Raw genomic sequence first — 23,614 nt, forward strand, 5'->3', positions numbered from 1 at the left:
AACTGTCTCCCCGCACTGGAATGTCAGTCCAAGAGAGCAAGTGTATGTCTATGCGTTCACTACTGTGTCACTGGGGCCCAGGCATGCCAGGCATATAATAAGGGCTCCATCAATCTTTGAACGAATTAATACATGTGATGTTAATTTGGATTAATTTTCTCTATCTTTATACTCACTATGCTCCCCTATTTTCTAGCTCTGCTACTGTCTGGTGAAGGTGGGAGTATATTATTGGAGAGAGTTCTTCTTTTTTTAGTATGCTCATTTTAAAAATGAGATGTAGTTCATACAACATAAAATTCACCCTTGTAAAATGTATGGATCCGTGGGTTTTAAGTGTATTTACGACATTTTGCAACCATCACCATTAGCTAATTCCGGAATGTTTTCCTCACCTTAAAAATAACCCTGTACCCATTAGCAGTCACTCCCAGTTTCTACTCCCACTGTGGGCGACCACTAATCTATGTTCTGTCTTTATGGATTTGACTATTCTGGACATTTTGTAGAAATGGGATCATACATTATGTGGCCCTTTTGTGACTACCTTCTGTCAGTTAACATAGTGGTTTCAAGACTCATCCATATTGTAGTATGTATCAATACCCCATTCCTTTTTATGGCTGCATGGTATTCCATTATATGCATAGACCACATCTTGCTTATCTACTCATCATGAGATAGACATTTGAGTTTCTACTTTTTGGCTATTATGAATCAAGCTGCTATGAACATTTGTGTAGAGTTTTCCTGTGAACAAAGATTTTCATTTCTCTTGGGTATATATACTCAGGAGTGGAATTGCTGGGTCACATGGTACCTCTATGTTTTACTTTTTGGCAGAAATGCCAAACTGTCTTCTGGGAATAGTTTTTTATTTTGATTTTTTAAATGAAGGGGATGGACCAGTTTAGTGGTTCATTTTTTATTTTTTACTTATTTTTGATAAACATCTCTTTTAGAAATACATTAAAAACCAGGGGCTCCCCAAACTGTGGAAAGAACCAAGATGTCCATCGACAGATGAATGGATAAAGAAGAAGTGGTATATATATACACAATGGAATATTATGCAGCCATCAAAAGGAATGAGATCTTGCCATTTGCAACGACATGGATGGAACTGGAGCGTGTTATGCTGAGGGAAATAAGTCAATTAGAGAAAGACATGTATCATATAACTTCACCAATATGAGGAATTCTTAATCTCAGGAAACAAACTAAGGGTTGCTGGAGTGGTGGGGGGTGGGAGGGATGGGGTGGCTGGGTGATAGACATTGGGGAGGGTATGTGCTATGGTGAGCGCTGTGAATTGTGCAAGACTGTTGAATCACAGATCTGTACCTCTGAAACAAATAATGCAATATATGTCAAGAAAAAGAAAAAGAAGATAGCAGGAGGGGAAGAATGAAGGGGAGTAAACCGGAGGGGGAGACGAACCATGAGAGACGATGGACTCTGAAAAACAAACTGAGGGTTCTAGAGGGGAGGGGGGTGGGGGGATGGGTTAGCCTGGTGATGGGTATTAAAGAGGGCACATTCTGCGTGGAGCACTGGGTGCTATGCACAAACAATGAATCATGGAACACTACATCAAAAACTAATGATGTAATGTATGGTGATTAACATAACAATAAAAAATTAAAAAAAAAACAGGGGCTCCCTTTTCATGTATATATGTGAAGACATAATTCCAGAGGTTTAAGAAACATCAGAAATTGGCTACGGATCCCAATGTTGTGTGATTACAGGCTCCACACATGGCAGCATTTTAAGGTTAGATTATTTTCTCAAACACAGAACTCCATCCGCATTTTTGGCTTTTCCACATGAATATAGGAAATGGATAATTTGACTAATGAGTTCCGATCCATGTTCTGATTTCCATCTGGGATCGGAACATTCAGCAGCCAATCAGTCCTGTTAATTTTTGCCACCCACTCTCTAATCATCTGATTGATGTGCAATTATCTCCCCCTGCTCCGACAGTTGCTTCCCCTTCTCATGTTTGCAATCTCATGCCAGATAACCTTCATTTTTTCCCATTTATTTTGTGTGTGTTGGCCACTGTTTGATATAATTATTTTTGCAATCATCTTCTATTAGGTGAAAGAATATTGCAGTAGAGAAAGAAGGAAAAAGAAAATAAATGCCTTCCTGACAAGTTCTAATATTTTATGTTCACAAATAATCTCCCAATATCAGAGCAATAATATTATTTTCTCAATGTGCATTTATTAAAATGTAAAGTAGCTCCATCACATTGGGAACTAAAACCCTTGCATTACCTTGGCCAGAAAATATCACTTATTTATTTCTGATTAATTTCTGGAGTTTTAATACTGTTCCTTCCCCTCCCCCTCCCCTCACTCCCCCCACTCTTTATCTAGCAGGACAGTGAACCTGAAGGCTTGATTTCCAAAGAGGCATTGCTGAATGCCCAGGACCTTGATTTGGTTTTAAGAATTGCTTTTGGTTCTTGATTTACAACGTGGTTCTTTCCTGTGTAATTCTTGTGGCTGAAAACCGAAGAGAGCTCTCCCTTTGAGGATGGCATTTTGACACCACTTTTTAAGACTGGGGCACAGCGGTGAGGGACGAGTAGGGCAGACTTAAGAAGAGGAGAGGGGGTAACATGGGGGCTTAGGGGTTGGGAGAGCTAGATCCAATGATCTGTTTGTCTATAGCATCTGATGGGACACACATGGGATTCTAGTTTGAAGTAAGGATGTTAACCTCCAGGTAGCCTAGTGAAAAAGATGCCAGATTGTAAGGCAAGAGCCATGATTTCTAATCCCGCTTTGCCCTCTAACTAGCTTTGTGACCTTGGACAGATCCCTTCTGTTCTTTGGGTTATTTTTACAAGTGCAAAAGGAACTGGTGAGCTAGACCAATGGGTTTTTTATCCTGGCTGTGTATTACAATACCCTGGGGGAGCTCTGAAGACTATTTTGATACTCAGGCCCTTAGATCAATAAAATCAGAATTTCTTGTGCATGGGTGAATGGGCCTGGACATTGTTGTCTCTATGAAACACTTCTCAGGTGATTCCATCAGGAAGCCAGCGCTGAGAACCCCTGGTTCAGAGGATCTCAACGTTTCCCCTGGATTCCTGGTTGCCCGATGCTATGAGCTGGGCAGTGATGCCTCACCAGTCACAGGTGGTGAGGTGTGCTCACAGACAAGTGGGCCACAGTCATGGGATGGTGATTCTGAGCCGGGGGGCCCTGGAGGGATCCCGAATGGAACTGAATTTCTCTCAGTGTCAGGCCTGGCTTGGGGCATGTAAATCTTCCTTTCTTTGTGGGCCCGTGGTGCTGAGCAGATGGATGAGCCAGGGCTGCTAAAATACCTTTTGTTCCTTGGAGAAAGGCATGTAGAAAGATAAGGCAGGCTTATTATTTTTAGAGTGGAACCGGGACTGTTTAGCCAGGAAAATCAGGGACTTCTGAAGACATGATTTGTGGTCTTCAAGAGGCTGGAAGGCTGTCATGTGGAAGTGGGATTGGAGTGATTTTCGATGCTCCAGGGGGCTGAACTTGGGGCAGTGAGTGGAGGGTTGGGAAACTGATTCTTTTGCATTGGAAGGAAGAATTGTTGTAATATAGAGCTGTGCTCCCATATTCCCCATCACCTGCTTTTATGATCATCTTCCCTACCTTGAGACTATATCTTTTTCATCTGTGTGTTCCCAGCACCTAATCCAGTTCCTGGCATTGTCCTCAACAAGTGTTTATTGTCATTTCTATGATCGTCATTAATGCCCACTTTTGCAAAGCACTTTTCTTGCTTATTTCCTTTGACCCTTCCAATGCTTTAAGAGGTGGGTATATTTACTACCCCACTCTACAGTTCAGGAAACTAGAGGTTCCTAACCAGGGAGTTTAAGGAATGTGTAAAATCGCAGCTAGCATGTAGCAGAGATGGGCTGTGAACTCGAGCCCGCGCTCCTAACTGATGTGCTATCCCGCCTGTCAGGATGTGGAAGGGGCTGTCTGTGCAGGTGGAGGGCTCCCCAACCCTGGATGGATTTGGATTGAAGATATCCAACTATTCGGGTGACCTGATCTGCCATGGCTGAGTATGGACTGAGTTAGAATGGGCCCAGATGATGATAGCTCCAGGAGCTGGGCAGATTTTTAAAGTCCTGGGTCTTCTGGTACCTGCTCCCATCAGCCCCTGCCTCAGCTCCACCAGCAAGCAAGGTGTTGGTCCGGTCCAGAGGCAGAGCCTCACTACCTCTGGCCCCACGTGGAACTGCTCCCTTGGCAGCTGTGGTCATCTTCAGGTAATGAGTATCATGTCCCCCTCTAGCCACCTGCCTGCATTCCTTAATAAGTCCCATGGTCACAAGTTGGGGGAGCAGACTCCTTTGTATGCCCCTGGCGATGGGACAGAGTGGGGAGTGGGGTCGGGGGCGGGTGTGGAGGAAGACGCACGATTGCCTTGGCCATGAGACATCGAGTTAGCGTCTCTGTTCATTTCACACGGGCATGGTGATTGCATCGCCATGGCTCAGGGTGCAAGGCAGAGGGTGGAGGCAGCTGATGAAGGAGGGAGTGCTCCAAGGGAGTCTTCCATCAAAGTAGGATGGCGTAGCTGAAGGCAGAGAAACAATATCCCTCAGATGGCACTGCCAATTAGTGGAAAGCTACGGGAGATGGAGGCTTGGGAGAATGGGTGGGGGAGGGACTAGCACAGGGTGAGGGGAGACAAGGGAGAGAAAGGGGGAGGAAGAGCTGCTGGGACGGGGACTCCTTCACACGATGTGCACTGCTTTAAAGGTTGTGGCATTCTTTTTTCACATGGCCGATGTCAAGCCTCCCATAGAAAGAGGGATTTTAGTTAGACACGGTGGTGAGCCCCTGTTAAATGGGCTGGGCAGAGAGGTGTCCCAGAGAACCCCTTCTCCGGAGGGGCCAGGAACGGCGGTGATGGGGTGGTAAGGACATGGAAGGCAGTGAACATGGGAGAATCAGGCGCCTAAAACGCACTATCCCATTTATTGCCAATCACAAACAGATGGGGTACGTGATAGAACTGCCATTTTATGGATGACAAAACTGAGGTTCAGAGCGGTTTGAAGATTAAATCAGAAACTAGAGTGAGAGTCTTATCTTAACATGACTTAAACCCTTGTGTTCATTTCACTGTATCATACTCTCTTCCAGACAAGATCCACTCAGGGCAGCCTGGACTGAAGCTGGGGGATTTGGGAGCGTGCTTTCTGTGGAGGCTCTCACAGGCCAGTAGACCGGTGGACCTTCCAAGTGAGCTCTGGGAGGAGATCTGCCTAGCCCAGCTAGGCCGAGTCCATCCTCTGAGCCTGCAGGATAGGAGAGTCTGGGGTACCTGCAGGATGGAAAGGTGCTGTCATCACCAAACAGATGCGGATTTGGTGGGCGGGCATGCCATGAAATTAGACGGTAGGTCATTCAAGGAACACGGCCCCTTCTCTCATTTAACTCTGAGGAAGGGGACAAGGGAGGAGGAGGAGCCCCAGATTTATTGCAGAGAAGTTCAGAGCTTTGTCTAGGGCATGGGCAAGCTGATGTTTAGGACAGAAAAACAAGGCCAGATACTCATTTTGATTTCTGTTTTTCAGAATTTAAGCTTATCTGCTTTCAAGAAGAATCTGCAGAGGCATATTCTTTTCTCGGGAAACCAAGACACCCTCTAAAAGTTCTTCCAGCTTGAATGTTGCCAACAAATTGGCCCTCTTATCAAATGTTTATGGGGTTGTCGAGCAAATGACGATGCACAACTAACTTTGCCCTTGGAGTTCCAACTCGATGTGCGGCGCTGGGTTGAGTACGTTACACATAGTATCTTCTTCAATATGCCTTACAACCCAGCAAGACAGGTATTTTTATTCCAGATTTTAGAGGAGGAGTTCTGAAATCCAGAGAGATGAACTGACCTACCCAGAGTCCACGATGTCTAAGTAGCAAAACCGAGGCTTAAACCCAGCCCCGTCTGACTTAAAAGCTCATGCTCTTCCCAGTCTGTGGCGTGAGGCTGTGAAATATGCAAATCTCAGAACTAAAAATTAGCGTTCACCTTGACTTATCCATCCAGTGCAAGGAGGCTTTCCAGAATGTCCCCAAGAAGGGCCGTGACTTGATCCGACCGCCTTTCCTGGTGGAAGACTCATTAATTACCCCATGAGGCAGAAGTTCCAGATCCTTCATTTGACCACCCAAGGAATATTTCATAAACCCTTACTATGGGTCAGGCACTATATTGAAGCCAGCAAGCCAGGGAAGGGCCTGGCTCTCATGGATCTTGATTTCTACTTGGGGGAGCAAGAATCAGACATTTAGAAGGTAAACAAACAAGTGTTTCAGGTGGTGATAAGTAGCATTGGAAGTGATGGAACAGAGCAGCCGAGGGAGCCTGGGCATGGGGACCGCTTTAAATTGAAGGGTTAGGGAAGACCTTGCTGAAGAGGTGACAACTCAGCTGAGAAGGATCCATCCTCCCAATGTCGAGGGAAGAGCATCTGAAGTAGAGGAAATAGGACATGGCAACGCTTGGAGGTGAGCCCGAGTTTGTAACATTAAAGAAGGCCAATGGCCTGGAGTAAAGTCAGGCAGGAGGAGGAAGGGAGGAGTGGAGCTTGGAGAGGAAGACCCAGGCCTCACAGTCTAGGCTCCGCCCCCTGCCCCACCATAGTGAAGACTTGGGCTTTTATCCTAAGTGGTGGGAAGTCATTGGGTGGGTCCGAGTGGGAAAGTGACATGATCTGATTCATAATTTAGAAAGATGCTCTGTGAAGATTGGATTGCAAAGAGGCACTTCTAGTTGTTGGGGAGATTATTCCTTCTCCTACCGACCAAACGTGGTTTCTCTAGTAATGACTCCTATGCTAAACTAAGACAAAACCCCAAATGAGGCTCTTCAAATTTTTATCAGCTAGCATACTTCCTCTCAGTTCTACACTTCCCCTGGTATTTCAGTTGGTACTTGGGTTCTAGACTCATCACCATCTTGATCATTCCTCATTCACCAGTCTCTTGTTTGTCCACATCCTTTTAAAAATGTGGTACCCAGGGCGCCTGGGTGGCTCAGTCAGTTAAGCATCAGGTCTTGATCTGAGGGTCCTGGGATCGAGCCCTGAGTTGGGCTCCCTGCTCAGCGGGGAGTCTGCTTCTCCCTCTCCCTCTGCCCCTACCCCTGCTCGTGCTCTCTCTCTCTCTCAAATAAAAATAGATAAAATCTTTAAAAAAATGTGGTACCCAGGATCAAACACACATTTGACCAGGCCAGGATTCAGAGGGACTATTAATTTCATGGACATCCACTGATGAAGAGTAGTAGACCAAATCTTTAAGGGACAGCAGTTCTTCACATGGGACTTCTGGGTCCATGGAGAGGTCCACACACCCCATACACGATGGTGGATGCATATGCACACACATGTGTGTTATGTATGCATTTCTGGGAAGAAAGGCCATAGCTTTCACTCAAGCCTCAAGTTTTTATCACCCTCAAAAACAGAGAACCACTACTTAGAAAGTTAAATCAAGGGATTTTTACATGAAGGAGAAACTACAATTAGCCTCTCCTCCAGTCCCACACTCATTCTCCTCCCGTCTGCTTCAAATGACTTTACATGTCTCTTGATCTCTTCTTCCTGCCTCATACCCCACTTTAAATTCCTTCTCTATCTTCTTATAAATCACCTAAACCCAGAGAAGACAAGCTCTGCTTTTTTCTCAGAGAAGAGACTAGTGATGAAGCCTGTGTCCAAGGAACAGATTGAGAACATATAGAGAAATGGGCATAGGGCCAAGGGTTCGTTTTTTTTTTTTTTTTTTTTCTGGACTCATAGATCTTTGGCACTGACCTGTGTGCCTGGCTTGCAGATTTCTTAAGAGCGGAGCACAGATCTGGTAAAGGGCTTGAATGTGAGCTCATGCAAAGGGCAAAGTCATCTTGAAAGAATTATTATTCATTTCCCATTGCAGTTAATTTTGGCACCTTCATCAGGGTTTAAATTCTAGTATCATATCATATCAAAGGGAAAAAAAGTATTTGATGTACATGTTAATTACTGCCAAGATGTAGCTACTTAAATCAAGAGTTTAATCTTCATTTGACTGTTCAGGATAGCTCTGAGTCGGGGAGGGGGAGAGCCCCTTTTGATTTGTGTTATTTAAATAGGGGATGGGAACTTCAAGGAAAATGGCTTCCTAGTTTCCAAACCAACATTTGAAATTAGTACCCAGCTAAAGGAAAAAGAGTTAGGAAAAATCATGTTCCTCTAGGAATTCCCGAGCCTGCTTATTCTATGAAGTGGGAGAAGGTAGCGAATAAATTCCTGTGCTCAAAGACTTGAATCTGCAGAATGATAGCCTAATGGCAAGTGAAATCTTAAAAGCATGTGAGAGGGGCTTAAAAAGTAGATCTACATAGAAAATAATATACTATTATTTAAAAGCATAAATTGCCAAAATGATACTACTCTTGGATACACTCTTTGTAAGAACCATGTTGGATGCATCCCTAACATGCATTTTTTTTTTTACACCGTGAAACTATAAAACCCATCGAAATACCAAGTTATTTGCCAAGTGATTAAATCATAGTCATTTGTTATAGTTTTACCAGAACATTGTTTTCTTGCATTTCCAAGGCTTTATCGTTTCAGGTATAACACTTTGCTCCTAATAATCCCTATTGATTTTACTATATTACCTTATATTTTTAGATTCGTCTTACTGCCTTGCACTAAATTCTAACCTTAATGTGTTATATAAAATGAGATACATTATCATGTTTCTCAAACCTTATGAAGATAATTATCTTGTCCAACATGGGTGAAAAATGCTCATTGTTGGCTGCTGAAAAACTTGGGGACCTGGGGGTGAGGAAAGTAGTTTGTAGTGTCTGTGACTGTCGGTTGTGTTATTTCTGGAGTGGAGAGCTCTGAGGTACTGTCCGTGTGCTGGCTGGGTACACAGCTGGCTGTGCTGGCTGGGTACTGGCTGTGGGAACCCCGCCCGGGGGCAGATTAGAGGTGACATCCGGGATTGCATTTATGTCACTATTTTGCTCTAGTTGCTAATCTCTCTTGGGGTTCGTGGCTCCTACTGCATCTTCAAGGTACTTTGCAGACAGTAATTGTTCATATGCTACACCCTCCAGTGGAGAACCTGGTGTTCTTAAAGAAAGTTAGCACCCATGGATACTGTTTTAATTACTCTTCTGAAAGGTGCCTTCTCAATGCTTTTAAAAATGGTGACAATAGGGGCGCCCGGGTGGCTCAGTCGTTAAGTGTTTGCCTTCGGCTCAGGTCATGATCCCGGGGTCCTGGGATCGAGCCTCACATCAGGCTCCCTGCTCCGCAGGAAGCCTGCTTCTCCCTCTCCCACTCCCCCTGCTTGTGCTCTCTTTCTTGCTGTGTCTCTCTGTCAAATAAATAAATAAAATCTTTTAAAAAAATGGTGACAATGGTGACAAATTTTATCACATGCTGAACTTTGAGTACCCATTTTCTGGACCAAGGTTTTGCTGCAGGTAGGAGGCGAGGAGCTGGTTATGCCCAGGAGTGATGAAGCTACTGACCTCCCTGGAGGGAGGGCAGCTACTGATGACCCTCTGCAGGGCAGCAATGAGAGGCCCCCATGACCACGGCAAGATGTCACACCCTCCCATCCGGAACCAATGCAATTAAGTTGGCACCTTCATTACACTTGAGGGGAGACTACATTCCTGACTCCTAGGACCTCAAATTCTGAAAGCGGGAAATAATCACAACAGCCACACTTTTTATAGTGCTGACTACATGCCCGACACTATTCTAGATACTTTATCTATATTCATTCTTTTAATCCTTACCATGGATCTCTTAGAACAGATGATATTTGGGTCTCATTTTACAAGGAGGAAACAGAGGCATCAAGAGTGGAAGGATTGTGTACAAGTTCATACAACTAAGGGAGTGGTGGATCCAGAATTCAAACCCAGGCAATCGGACATCCAGAGTCCAGGCTCTTAATGAATTGCATTTATATCACATGTATAGTTTACAAAGTATTACCCACTAATGATGTCATTTGATCTTCCTGACAACCTTTGGTTCCATTTTAGTGGTAAGATAACAGAAACAGGCAGTCATTTGTCTGTAGCAACACGGCCAAAACCAGCTAGCAGGACAGTTTTCTTCCTCTCTCCCTCTCCTCAACATGCCCACATGTTGGGAGAAAGACATACCAACATGTCATTTAAAAGAGAAGCCAAGGGCCTCTGCACATGCGTGGTCTGCCTCCCCAGAAATCATGTCCCTCCTTAATGGTGTATGAGACAAGCCCCCTGGGGAGCAGCATCGGAGCACAAATGGTCTGGATTGTGAACAAATGGATCAAGGGCGGGGGGCCGGGGCTCTTAGTTCTCCTGCATCTCCGTGGGCATCCCCTCCAATGTGCTTTTCTCAGCTTGTTGCTCCTTCACTATAATTCCAAGGTCTTTGAAGGAAGGGACTATGTTGGTATTTTTTGATGTTGAATGCTTGATGTGCTGATGAGATTTTGCAGCCACTGGAATAATCAGAAAAACATCTGTGTGAATCTTGAACGATGAAGAAGGAAAAGAAATTAGCCAACAGTGACCAGGAAGGTAAAAGGGGCATCAGAATATGGGCCAATGAAGAAAGAGAGGGTTCCTGGGGTCAGGGCTGGGCGGTGTGCAAGGCATCCCCTCTTGCTTTCTTAAAATAACAGACCAGCCAAAGGAGGTAAGGAGAAACTCACTGACTAAAAGTCAAGCTGGAAGACAAAGACATAGGGTGAAATTCTAGGTCCTCAAGAAAATGAACAAACCAACCAATGAAGTCCTTTTCCATGGATTTGGGCGTGTGTTGAACCCCTAGCCCTCAGTTCATAAGGGCTGCCAGGTGGTAGATATTTCAGTCTGTTCAGAAATTAGCAGTGAGAAGCTGTCTGAATCCAGTAAATACTGCTTGTACTGGTCAGAATCCAAGAGACAAAAGCTCACAGGAGGAGAGTAGAGGGGCTAGTTTCTTGATCCGCAATGGCTGCTTTTTCATCTGTGGCCTCGTTAGAGGAAGGACCATCCTCGCTGGTGATGGATGTGGATTTAGTGCTTTGAGATCCCTGGAGGACAGGTCAGGCTCCTAACAAGGAAAATGGCATTTTGGGTCAAATCAATAGGAATGAAGGACAAGGACCCATAAAGGGAAAAAGCCAGAAAGAAAGATAGGAGGGTCAGAGAACGGTGATAAGTTTGTGCAGCTGGGATCATCTGTTATTCTCACTAAACAAATTATTCTTTTCTTCTCCTCTGATTTCCACTAGGAGAAAAACAAAACCCCAGGTCTGTCTTAGACCATGAAGCATGAATCACTTACACCAGAAAGACGAGGAGAGCACCATCAGGTGCTCAAAAGGTAATTATAATTGGAAAGCCCACACATTTGTGTTTCATTTCTAGCAGGTAAACAGATGCATATTTCTACTGGTGTAAAAACCTGGGTCTCCCCTTCCCAGTCCGGGTGCCTTCACAGTGGGCTTGGAACACTCTCTTATGTTATTCACCTGACAGATTATGCTCCGCAGAGGCAGGCTGCCTGGGCATGTCGTGTAATTCAGCATTAAGTATCCTATTGATTCACTGAAGTGCTGCCATGGATGTTAATGGAGACAAATATTGTGGCTGTGATTTTTCAAAGGGCTGAGTAATTCCCAAGCATCAATAACATCTGTCATGATGTAATGTGGGGCGACCTCAAGATGCTTGACTTGAGGCCAACCTTGAGGGCAGGGCTGCCGGAAGGGGCCCTTGGATGCTGACCCTGGGCTTGGGGAGGTAGCCTGCACTCTTTCAGGACCTCCCAAGGTAAGGGCGGTGGGGGGGGTGGGGCACTGGGGTGGGGCAGGGTGGTGGTGGTTGAAGCAGAGGTCACTGTTGACAGCATTTCCTAGTGACTCATCACAAAGGTCACTGATTATTAGAAAGCACGGGCCACCTACACTCTTATCACAAAAGCTTGCCAGGCCCTGGGAAGTCAGACCCTACCCTGTTGCAGAGAATAGGGTGAATTCTCCCCTCCCTCCTCCAACCAGATACACTACATGTCCCTGATGATAATGAAGCAGAACTCCTCTGCTCCTGCAGGAGTGGGCCTTCCGATAAGAGCTCCTACCCTGTGCCCTGCTCGATCTGAGCATAGGACTAATTTAGTGCACAATTCCAGTGACTGCATTCAGAGAGGTTAATTTTCTTGCTCAAGGTCACACAGCGAGGCAGTCATGGACTGGGCTAGAATCCAGGTCTATTCCCAGTCACCTTTAGATAGGGATCTCTGAAAACTGTTTGAATATGAATATGAATATGACCTGAAACAAGTGATATTTCCTTCCAAAACAGCTCTGTAAAAACCTCAGGGTTAGTAATTGTAAGAAATCAATTACAAACAAAACCCATTTCATTCAAATTCTGCAGGCTGCCTGATCTTTCCTAACATTCCAGTTCAGTCTCCATCCTGCCACTCACATCTTGCTACGAGACAAATCTGATCTTGTCACTTCTGGCATAGAGACCTCCATCAGCCCCTCTCTGCTGACAGGGTAAACTCCTTGGCATGATCCTCACAATATCACCTGTCTTCAGTTTGGTGTCCTGCTCCTCCTCCTGCTCGTCCTTTCCTGGCCACCCTGGACATGGCTGACCATTCTACGCCCCTCTTTAACCCCTGCATATTTTATACATGAAATCCGGTCTTCACTGGCTTGCCCCGTCTGCTATCCAGGAAACTCCTATCCATCCTTAAAAAGAGCCAGTTCCATCCTGCCCCTGGGAACCACCCTGCCTCAGGTGCCTGGGTGGCTCAGTCGTTAAGCGTCTGCCTTCGGCTCAGGTCATGATCCCAGGGTCCTGGGATCGAGCCCCGCATTGGGCTCCCTGATCAGCGGGGAGTCGGCTTCTCCCTCTGCCTCTGCCCCTCCCCTCTGCTCATGTTCTCTCTCTCTCTCAAATAAATAAAATCTTAAAAGTAAAATAAAGAACCATCCTGTCTCTTCTGTGTAGTTAGGAGCAGCTCCTCCTCTGAGATCCCACAAAACACAGCTCATCCTTTATTATATCTTCATTAGAACAACCTTCCTGCTGGACTGTGTTTATTTGTTTTCTTACCTGCTTCCCTTACAATGTGAATTTCTGTGGTGAGGGGTTTGCCTCTCTCATTTCTGTATTCTACTTCTTGGCAAATACTAGGTGTACTCTGAGTGCTTATTCAACGAATAGGGGGATGTATATTCGAATAGAAAGCTTTTGGGGCAGGAACTATCAGTAGGGTTTAGGGCGCCTATGTTGGCCCTTGTGAAACACACATTTCTATAGTCCTGGGTCCAAGATGGACCCTCATGGGATTGAGACCGAGGCAGAAAAGCAGTGCCTCAACTCAACATCATATGGGGGGGGGGCTTGGGGGGTGTGCCCTCTTACTACGAAGTTCTTTGAAACCAATGGGCCTGAGCTTAACGTGCAATCATCGTCCCCTCAGGGAACAGAGGCAGACATTCTAACAGCGGAAATCGCACACCCTACTTTGATAGACACCAGACTGATGAGCAAGGTTGATATTCAAATATCCAGTCACTGGCATGGCATGTGCATTGGCCAATCAAGGAGAAGTCCTTTTGGCAAACATAGCTCTTTAGGTGCTGGACAGTAAGGGGTGTCTTCCAGGAAGGTCTGGGAATAGTAGAAGCATGTTAGGTGAAGGGGCGTGGAATAGTCACTCTTTACCAGTCAGTATAAAAATATTTCAGTATTGTAAGACCTGGCCCTGTTATTGCCAGACTGATGCATGCTAGCCTGTTGATAAATATAACTAAAGTACAGCAAAACATTGAACCCACCCTCAAAGGAAGGTGTGTGTGTGTGCGCGCGTGCGCGCACGTATGCGTATGTGTATATGAAGCAATGAGGCAAAGCTTTTACAAGAAGGAAGCATTTGAACTGAACTTTTAACTGATACATGTATTTCAATATAAGGAGAAGGAGGTGCAGAAAAAGGAATTTCAGGCCTAGGGAACTGAATGAGTTCACAGAAGCGTGAACGGGTCTGTTTGGGAAAGGTGATCACATGATGCTTGGAATCGCTGGGGGCTATGGGGAAGGAGAAGGAGATGGAGGCCAGGTTGTCGAGGACCTTGAAAGCCATGTAGCAGCACTGTTAGCTCACCTCTGTTCCCCCAGGGAGCCCTCTAGCCAAACCTTATTGTCGGGCAGGCTTCAGGGTGGCCCTTGCTGGGACAACCAGTGTACTGTCTTTACCCAGTCTGGGGCTGTCACCTGGTGAGGAGGATGAGCCTCTCCTTAATTAGGAATGTCATGGCAGCCTCCCTGGCTCCATGGTGACTGACATTGCCCATCCAGCTGCCATGTGGCCCATGTGTCCTACCACAGTACATCATCTCCTAATTAACACATCTTGTCAGGTCCAGCGGTTGGCTTCAGTAAACATGCTCCTAGCAGCTGTCACTGGGACCCTGCATGGGGACTGCTGCCTCATTAGCTCGAGAGAAGGGAGATAGCATGGGCAGCAGGGCAGAGGGAGAGGGATGTTCTTTGTGGGGGGGGGTGTTGGCAGGCTTAGACGATGTCAGATGCTCAGAGAGAACTCACAGGGCCCAGTGGAGGTGACAACTCAGAGCACCGTGGGCTTCCCCTTTCCTTGGTGTACGACAGGATAAGGGGGTGGCAGTGTCATCAGAATGCCAGGCCAGGAATGGGGAGGCTTGGATCCTCAGTCTGTCTCTCCCCCCACCTAGCAGGACTAGGTGTCCACCTATTTCCATATGTTGCAGCCCTCACCCTCAATGTAGTGGTATTAGAGGGTGGAAGTTTGGAGGGAAGGAGGTCTAGATAAGGTCATGAGGTGGAGCTCTATGTTAGGATTAAAACCCTTCTAAGAAGAGGAGAGAACAAGATCTCTCTCTACACACAGGAGGGAAAGGCCACATGAAGACAGACCCAGGAAGAGGGAGGGTCCTCCCGAGAAGCCAACCATGCTGGTACCCTAATCTCAGACTTCCAACCTCCAGGACCATGTCTGTTGCTTAAGCCACATAATCTGTGGTAAGTTGTTATAGCAGACTGAATGGATGAGACCAAGTTCAGTCTTCTCATTTGAAAAATGGGGATGATCCCAGCCCAACCTACCTTGCAGGCTTGCTGAGTGGCTCTAATGAGGAAACAGACATTCTGAAGGATAAAAATGCTAGACACTATGATATAACAAGTCCAAAGCATGGTTCTAATTTGGGGATATCTGGGAGCATTCTTTGCTCAGGCAAGATCAGTCCTATGGTATTTCTCTGAACATAGCTTGCCTGTCTTTCCAGGGCCTCCTGCCTGCATCATCTCAGCAGTCCTTGTATCAAGCCCTTGCTCTCCCTCATGAATCCTGCCAAACCCTCTCCCTCCCCGGAGGCCCTGTCCACCCTCACCTTCTCCATGACAAGGAACGTGAGAAGATCCCAGAAGGAAATGCTTTCCTTCCGCTGCTGGAGTACCACCCTGGGCTTTGTGGGCATATAGCCCACCTTCCAGTGGCTGTGTGGACATACTTAGCACCCCCCCCCTGGATTTTGAGCACATGTCTAGACTCTATACCTACTCTATGAGAGTGCATAGTAGGCAGCTGATCAATGGCTATTGAATAGGAAAAGCAGTATACCTCATTCTTGCACCTCTCATAAGCAATGGTGGGTGATCTCACAATTTTTTTCAACAATTTGTTCTATTGTTGACCTTTCTATAGACCTCCTTCTGAGGTCTGATTTATGTCTCCCTTGGGGCAGTGCGTATCTGTTTCTTCTTTGTGTGTTCCTACCAGAAAATAGACACTGGATTGCCATTCTTTCCTCCTATACTAGCAGGGTGATACCATCTTCCCCTAGACTTTAGATTCCCTGAGTGCAGCCTGTAATCTGCTGCCAGTCCCCTGCCCCCAGCCCTGGCTCCTTGCTCCTGTGCAGGGTCTATCCTGGGTAAAGTCTGAGCAACTGAGGATGTCGTGAAAGTGCCTGGTTGTAGCAGGGAGGCAGACTTTCTCAACCTGGCAGAGGCACCCAACCTACACAATTTGTAAATCTTTGATAATGCGCATTTACAGGGAGCTGGGAATGACTGGCCATGAATGCAAGCTAAAGGTTTTAATTAAAATGCCTCTGTCCCTTTAGTTTTCTCCTTTCCTCCCCTTTGTCCCCAAGCCCCCATGGGGCACATTTCTTGCTCCTGGACCAGGCCTGTGCAAAAAGAGTGTGTCTCATATTTCCTTTGACAGAGCTGCTCTCTGGGGGATTGAGAGCTCTTCTTTAGTGTGGGCCCACCGTGTGGGCTTGGTTGGACAGAGGCTATGCACACGTGGGTGGAGGCAGACCAGAAGTTCACTGTGCCGGCTGGAGCCAAGCAGATGTCTGTACCCCAGGAAGCACAGTGGGGATCCAAGCGGCTCATGAATAAGTGGCAGCTGCCAGCCTTGTGAGCTTCCTAGGGTGAAGCTCTGGGGTGAGGGCCGAGGGACCAGCTGAGGGACTTCCGGGCCAAAGGGGTGTTTCTTGGGCCTCTCGTGACACTTTTCTTTCCAAATGCCTAAATGGAGTGGGGAGCAAAAGCAGCTGTGAGGAAAAGGCTTTGCATTGCCCTCTCTGGGGTGGAGGGGCTGCCATGCTGGAAAATACCTTCTGTTTGCTTCTCCCGATTCACACCCTCCACCCCGTGCCCTAAGAATCTGAACTGTGTGCACTCCATCAGTACAATTCCTTGCCAGAGGATCTGGATGGAGTCTGGCCAATGAGGAGGCCTTGGCAGGACATTGGAGAGAAGCAAGACCATGAGGCTGCACTATTGCTTCCCCCGGATCTTTCCCTGTGGGTTCATCAGGGGCTGGTCTGTCTCTTGACTGAAGGTTACGATTTCTTTTTAAGGTGGTCACCCTATGAGATGCTCTCCTTCCTGCTTCTATTAACCACGCCCTCCTCTCATCCTTACAGGCATGGGGTGGTAGGGGCTGTCTCTCTTTCTGGGGACCCAGGGTCCTCTGTCATTCCTTGTGTACTCCCTGAGCACAACTTTATTAAACTCTCTCCAGATTACCCAGTTCATGTGTGTCATCTGTTTTCTGCCAGGATCCTGACAGAATCACTTCTCTTCCAGGCCACTCCTTTTCACTGGACACATGGTTAGAGGTATCCTGTTGGCTTCAGCTTATTCCTGGGATGTCAGTTTTGATGTGGAACAGAATGCAAAGTCTTGTTGGTGATAAAGGGCCCCACTTCCAGGGAGTTAGATGAGATGGGTTTGGAAAAATGCTAGTGAGTTTGCTTCCCAGGACCCAGTGATAGTCCTCAAACTTATCCAAAGATCTTTGTAGTGTAGAACAGAAGCCCTCTGTGTGTGTGTGTGTGTGTGTTTGTGTGTGTGTGTGTGTGTGTGTGTTTGTGTGTGTGTGTATGGCATGAGGTGGGAGGGAATGGGGTTCATTCCTCCCCAGAATGTTTTATGCAGGCTCTGGTACTATTCTTATTTATAGATAAGACAGTTGCAGTTGAGTGACTCGACAAGAATGTGAGGGGCATGCTCTGGCTTACGAATATTTAGCAAAGAACTGAAGCAGGCATTCTAGCAATTGGTGGGAATCTCTCCCTCTTTCATTCTGTTTTTCTTTTGTTTGCTCCCTGTTGACTATGAAGACTGATTTCAAGGATTTTGTGGGGAAGTGAGTAAGGGCATTGACCTCGGGGTAGGAAAGACTCCACTAAGATAGAGCCTCTTAGCCAGGCTTCCAGGATTCTTCTCATTCAGGGATGGTTTACCTCCCTACTTTGCTCTGGAGCCAGCCCCTGAGTAGGGTTTCTGATCTTGGTTTAGCTGACTGATTGCCTCATTCCAGGGCCTTGAACTTTTAGAAGCATGCCCTGTCCTCATGCTCACCTTTGACTCCTGCCTGACCCTTTTGCCCAGGAGTTTGGGTTGGTGTTCTCCACTCCACAGGCCCTAGACTCAATTTACCAGTACCATCCACAGTGGCCTGACAAGGTGAGCCTGACCCCGACCTGACGCTGTGACCAGTTATACTGTGGGGCTGTTCATCCCTCAACATACGTCTTTCCACTCCACGTCACCCAAGCAGGGGTTCCCTGACCGACTGGGAGAGAGAGGCACTTTCTCCGTTGGAAACGGAGTCAGGAGTGGCTTGCTGGGGGCCACACAGCTGGCAAGGGTTGGAGCCAGGGTTTGAAGCAGGTAGTCCGACACTGGAACTTGTCCTCTCAAACCCCAGCATGATGTTTCTACTTGTTGACAATGTGAAATTGCTCCTGTGTACAAGTAAAAGGTCCTGGGCTGATTCCGTCTCTCCTTCTTCCCTAAGCCACACTGCCATTGGCTCTGCTCAGAGCAGGTATAACTGTGTGTGCACAAAGAGAGATGAGAGAGATGAGGAGACAAGCCTTGAGAGAGAAGTGGGGGGCAGGTGCAGGTGGAGCCATTTCTCCCAGAGACGATTTGCATCCGTAGCTGAAGGGAGTGCATGTCATGCTGTCACAGGCTTTCCCTGTATTGACATAGTAACAATCCCTTACATTTGTGTAGCACTTTGTAGTTTTCACAGCATTTTCAAACCCATTAGCTCATTTTATCCCCACAACTGTCTTGCAAAGAGGCAAGAATTATTATTCTTATTTGCAGATGAACAGACTCAGTGAGGTTATGTAATTTTTCCCAAGTCGGGGATCCTGGGTGAAAACCTGGATAGCTGACTCCTGGTCTTATGGTCTGGGTCTCGATTTCTTCTTCATCACGTTCTGATTTTGAACCATCTGGGGGAAGGGCTGGCTTCCTGGACTTCCAGAAACCCCTCCTTCCTGGGTTCCAGGCCAACGAGACTATGTAAAGCAGTGGTTCTCACACCCTACTAGGCATCAGAATTACCGGGAAGGCTATCACAGATTTCTGGGCCCCACCCCAGAGTTTTTGATTCAGGAGGTCTGAGAGACCCAAGAATCTGCATTTCTTTCTTTCCTTCCTTCCTTTTTTTTTCTTCTTTAGAGAGGGAAAGAGAGAGGTGGGGAGGGGCGGAAGGAAGAGAGAATCTCAAACAGGCTCCATGCCCAGCACAGAGCTCGACACAGGGCTTGATCTCATGACCCTGAGACCATGACTTGAACTGAAATCAAGAGTCGGATGCTTAACCAACTGAGCCACCCAGGCGCTCCAAGCATCTGCATTCCTAACAAGTTCCCAGGTGCTGCTGCTGGTCTAGGGACCACACACTTTGAGAACCACTGATAGAAGCAATGTCTTGTGGATATTTAACTGGATTTCTTTCACCTGGGCTCGTATTGTGAGCTAAAGAAATCCCAGACAAAGAAAGAATTGCCCCTGTGGGTCTCTCCCCGAGGTGAAAAATTTGTGTGTGTCTTGCTTCACTAACTGCTGTGTGGCCCAGAGAATGGGAAGAAAACCTCAGGCTTTTTGGCTCATACACACAAAAGGAAAATGTCCACACATGAGATTATTAATTCATTGTTCAATTAAGTTATGATCTCTAAAATTATCACAATATTTGGCTGGGAGGAAGGCAGCATTGAATAGCTTGTTCCACGTAATGTGTGAATAATGTAACTTTATTACTTCTCTCGCTAGTGAGTAATTGTGACTGACACATTGGCAATAACACAGATTACCTTCTTACTGGCCCCCCCCCCACTCCCAGCACCGAGCGTTTACTTTCTTATCTGTATTCTCTCTCGCTCACCCGCTCCGTAGTCCCAGCCCCTTTCCTTGTGCTGCTGCTTTTCTGTTCTGCTTACAAAGTGGGGTTGTGGAGGAAGTAATGTACGAAGTGGGTCCCAGGAGACACGAGGGAGCACCATGTCCAGGCCCCTTGGTCACACTGGTGGGAGATCTTGTAAGGCCTACTTACATGTACTTCTTCCTCACTTTCCCTTTCTCCCAAGTCCCTTGTATGTCCACTCAGGGGCAGTGCGTTACAGCTTAGCTGTTCACAACAAGTGTGAGCTGACTTGGGCCCACACTCCAGCAGGGAGCCAGTTGTTGCAGGGTTGTGGCAGGGTCTGTAAAACTTGCCGGAGGTAGGATTATCTGTGTTTTCTTATTTTGTATCCCTTTTCAATACTTCTGAATCTAGCTTCTGTCTCTAGCTTGCCAGTTCTGGAAAAACATGGTACTCATCTGAGCCCCTCATTTCTACTCCCAGGTGCTCTGGGCACTCAGGCCATGCAGGCTATGTTGTTAGATCCTTGGACAGCTCCCAGCCTCCTCAACTGCATACAGCTAGAGGTGTGAGGAATACCCTTACCAATCCTCACTGGTCCTTTCTCTCTGCTACCGGGATCTAAACATTGTGTGTGTGTGTGTGTGTGTGTGTGTGTGTGTGTGTGTGTGTGTGTGTGTGTGTTTAAATCACTCTTTAGCTGTTAAACTTCAGTTTAGACACTATCTTGTCTTCTTCTTTCTTTTTTTTTTTTAAAGGGATGACATTTATTCCTTTTCCAAATGTTACAGTAAAACCAGGTGGAAGAGAATGGTTTTAGCAGTTAGAAAAAAAAAAAAAGTACAAATCTGGGGTTTGGCCATTAAAAGTTATTTACAACAATGGGAGGGGGAAAAAAGACAACAAGAAGTTGTTTCACATTACAGACCTCCCCCACCATCCCGAAGCCTAATACTTGCTTACCAAGTCAAAAAAGAGACACAGTCGATTCACAAGCTGGAGGTTTGAACTTGAATAAGACATTTATAAAAACCTAGACAGGGGCAGTGTCCTCTCCAGCCCAGGTGCCACTAGGCACAGCACAAGAGACTAAAAACTCAACAGGAGGGGGAAGGCTGGACACTCAGGGTTTGGGAGTGTAGGCACCCCACATCTGGCTCCAGGGATTTGGGGGAGTAAACAAAACCTACTTGGAAAAGAATTGGGGAAGAAAACCAGCAATTGCCTTCTGCAGGGGTGGGGACAGGAGAGGTAGGGCCAGGGGCAGGAGCATTTCACATCACTAACCTAACTCGGGAAACTGCAAGGGACCATCTTCAACCGGCCTTAAGAGGAAGGCCAGATGGATGATGGGAGAATCCACAGGAGGGAAAAGGAGAGGGAGCGTGGCTGGGAGGGGGCAACAGCCCCTTCCTTTCTGGGCACAGGAAGGCAGCCAGGGCACCAGGTCCAGGCAGTGACCTCACAAGGACAGCACAGTTTTTGCAGCTTAGAGATCACCCACCTGCCCCCACCCAGCTACTCATTCTGCTCGCTGGCAGGTGTAGGGCCACTCTCTGGCCCCGAGGGAGTGGATGGCTCTGCAGCCTGGGGCCCTGCCTCTTCTTCTGTGTCTCCTCCCTTGGAGGCAGCACTAGCCTCTGCCCCCTTGGCCTGGGGCTCCTGGCTCTCGGGGGTGGCAACAGCCTTCCCTTCCTGGGCTGTGCCTTCCTCGCCGCAGGCACCGATCTCCCCCTGCTCCTGCTCTTCCTCTGTGGGTGAGGAGGCAGACGAATCACCCCCACCCTCCTTCCGATTTCTCTTGAAGGACAGACCACTCAATTTGAAAGGCTTCTTGAAAGAGAATTTCTTCTTCTTCTTGGGGGTCTCCTTGGCGGGGGCATCCCCCTTGACCTCAGCGCCCTGGCTAGGGGGTGCTGGCTCGATGGCATCGCCAGTGGCCCCGGCTGCCTCCTCTGTTCCGTTCACGGGGGGCGACTCCCCTTCACCCTTGGGGGATAAGTCTCCATTGCTTTTCACGTGGCCATTCACCTGTCCGTTGGCCTTAGCAGGGGAAGCGCCTGCTGCCTCCTCGGAGGTCACGTCGCCCCGGGGAGCCTTGGAGCTCTGGCTGCCCATGATGGGGGGTCTGCTGGGGGGGGCGCCCGGGGCCACCCCGGGCTCGCGCCGCCGCAGGGGATAGTTCGGCCGGTTGGCCTGGCCGGCGGAGGGGTGGGGCTTGCGCCTGAGGGGGAGGGGTATGGGGGGGTAACCGAGCTGCAACCCCTCTCGGCGCCCGACCCGCTAGCTGCGCCCGCCACCGCTCCGCTCCGCGCCAGAATCTTGTCTTCTTTTTAATCATCCATCAGTACATATTTTTGTACCAGCAAATATATTTATTTAGGTAGAACTAGGATGCTGACAACTTATCTATAGTGTAGACATAGAAAGGACAGAAAGGATGGATGTATCCAATAGAAATTTGTTTCACGTGGTTCAGTCATGTTCCTGCTGCAAGGTCCTTATTCAGACACCATTTCTAACCTTCTTCCACCTACAATCTACACCACGTGAATGAGACCTGGTCACAGGAGAACCCTTCTCTCCTGCTCTGGAGGCCTGGTTTAGTGAACTGGAGCTTCCTCCAAAGCTCACATTCAAAGGGAAAACAGTCTCTTTTTCTGGAATGATCCAGTGTAGAAGGCCAATTTGCCTGCAGACTGTGTGTGTTGCTTGTACTGTTCTATCAACTGCTAGGGCAGGATTGGACCTGACTTACTTTCCCTTACTGAGTGGTGAGAGCTACAAGTTGAGCATGAACAAGTTGAACAGAGTCGGTCAGAACCTGTGATAAGCACTTGACATGAATTATTCCATTTAGTCTCCACAATAATGGAATGAGGAAGGTGCCTTTTTTTTTTTTTCCTCCATGTTTTACAGCTGGCTAGGGACAGAGCCAGGAGTCTCTACTCCAAAGCCTGTAGTCATCACAGTACTATAGTTGATGGCCTCTCTGTATGAATATCTGGCCTCACTCCTATGCCTGGGACAACTGTGGTTCTAATCAAGGTGAAGCAGATGATCATCTCAGAGAGCGGGTCAAATGGGTAGGGTAGAACAACTCTATGGAGTTGAGAGGAAGGACCACTTGAATGAGAGAGGCTGGGGGACTTCATGTAGGAAATGAGGCTTGAACCTTGGCTCCCAAGGGTTTAATGTTTGCCTTTCTTCTCAAAAAAGTACTAAAGGGAACCAGGCATCTTTGGTTAGCCTTGCCCTGGGTATACCAGGTATACCCTGCCAATCAAAGTTGGAGGATCAAAGTTTTCCCTTATTCAGCCCTACTCACACATTTCCAGCCAGCTGGGACCACTTGCTCTCTGTTCAAGAAAGAACCAGATTTCCCAAAAAAGCCACCCTCAGCCCTGGGCTACAGGTTTGGCCCCTCTTGGTTATGGTGGCCCTTGATAGTGTTCTTTCCATTATGTCTCTTGCCTCTCTAGTCCTCAAGAGGGGCTCATTTTTCTATGAGGAGCAAAGGGGAGGGGATCTGTGCACCCAGGGAATAAAGCCAGCATAGTCCTTCATGCAGCCCCTAGTTATAGTTGCTATACTTAGTTAAGAAGTGGGGACACTTCCAGCTTTTGGGCTACTTGTTCTGAAATACATCAGAAGTAATGCTAGATTTGAGGATGAGCACAAAGAACATTTTTCCTCACCTTAAAAGAAGTTCTAAATCTCAAAGACAGGGGCATATCCCAATCTAAGAGTCCAGAGCAAATCACTATCTCCAGTTTTTTCCCTCCCTTCTCCCATAGAGGTTGGATTTGAGAACTACATTAGGGTTAGAGAATCTTCTTCATTTAA

General features: G+C 47.2%; 2 protein-coding genes across 5 annotated transcripts in view; both read right to left on the bottom strand.

Moving 5' to 3' along the window:
- KIRREL3 (kirre like nephrin family adhesion molecule 3) overlaps positions 1–23,614 on the bottom strand; it is a 541,225-nt gene that overhangs the window by 171,965 nt on the left and 345,646 nt on the right. The gene's annotated exons all lie outside the window — the stretch shown is intronic.
- On the bottom strand, positions 20,814–21,901 carry LOC112840320 (MARCKS-related protein-like). The gene has a single exon (XM_025893650.2). It carries the CDS (start codon positions 21,884–21,886, stop codon positions 21,287–21,289), a length of 600 nt encoding a protein of 199 aa, XP_025749435.1. The 5' UTR covers positions 21,887–21,901; the 3' UTR covers positions 20,814–21,286.

Source organism: Callorhinus ursinus, unplaced genomic scaffold (genome assembly GCF_003265705.2).
Source record: "Callorhinus ursinus isolate GAN/ISIS: 27379988/994484 unplaced genomic scaffold, GSC_fseal_2.0 scaffold19, whole genome shotgun sequence".
Classification (NCBI taxonomy): Eukaryota; Metazoa; Chordata; class Mammalia; order Carnivora; family Otariidae; genus Callorhinus; species Callorhinus ursinus.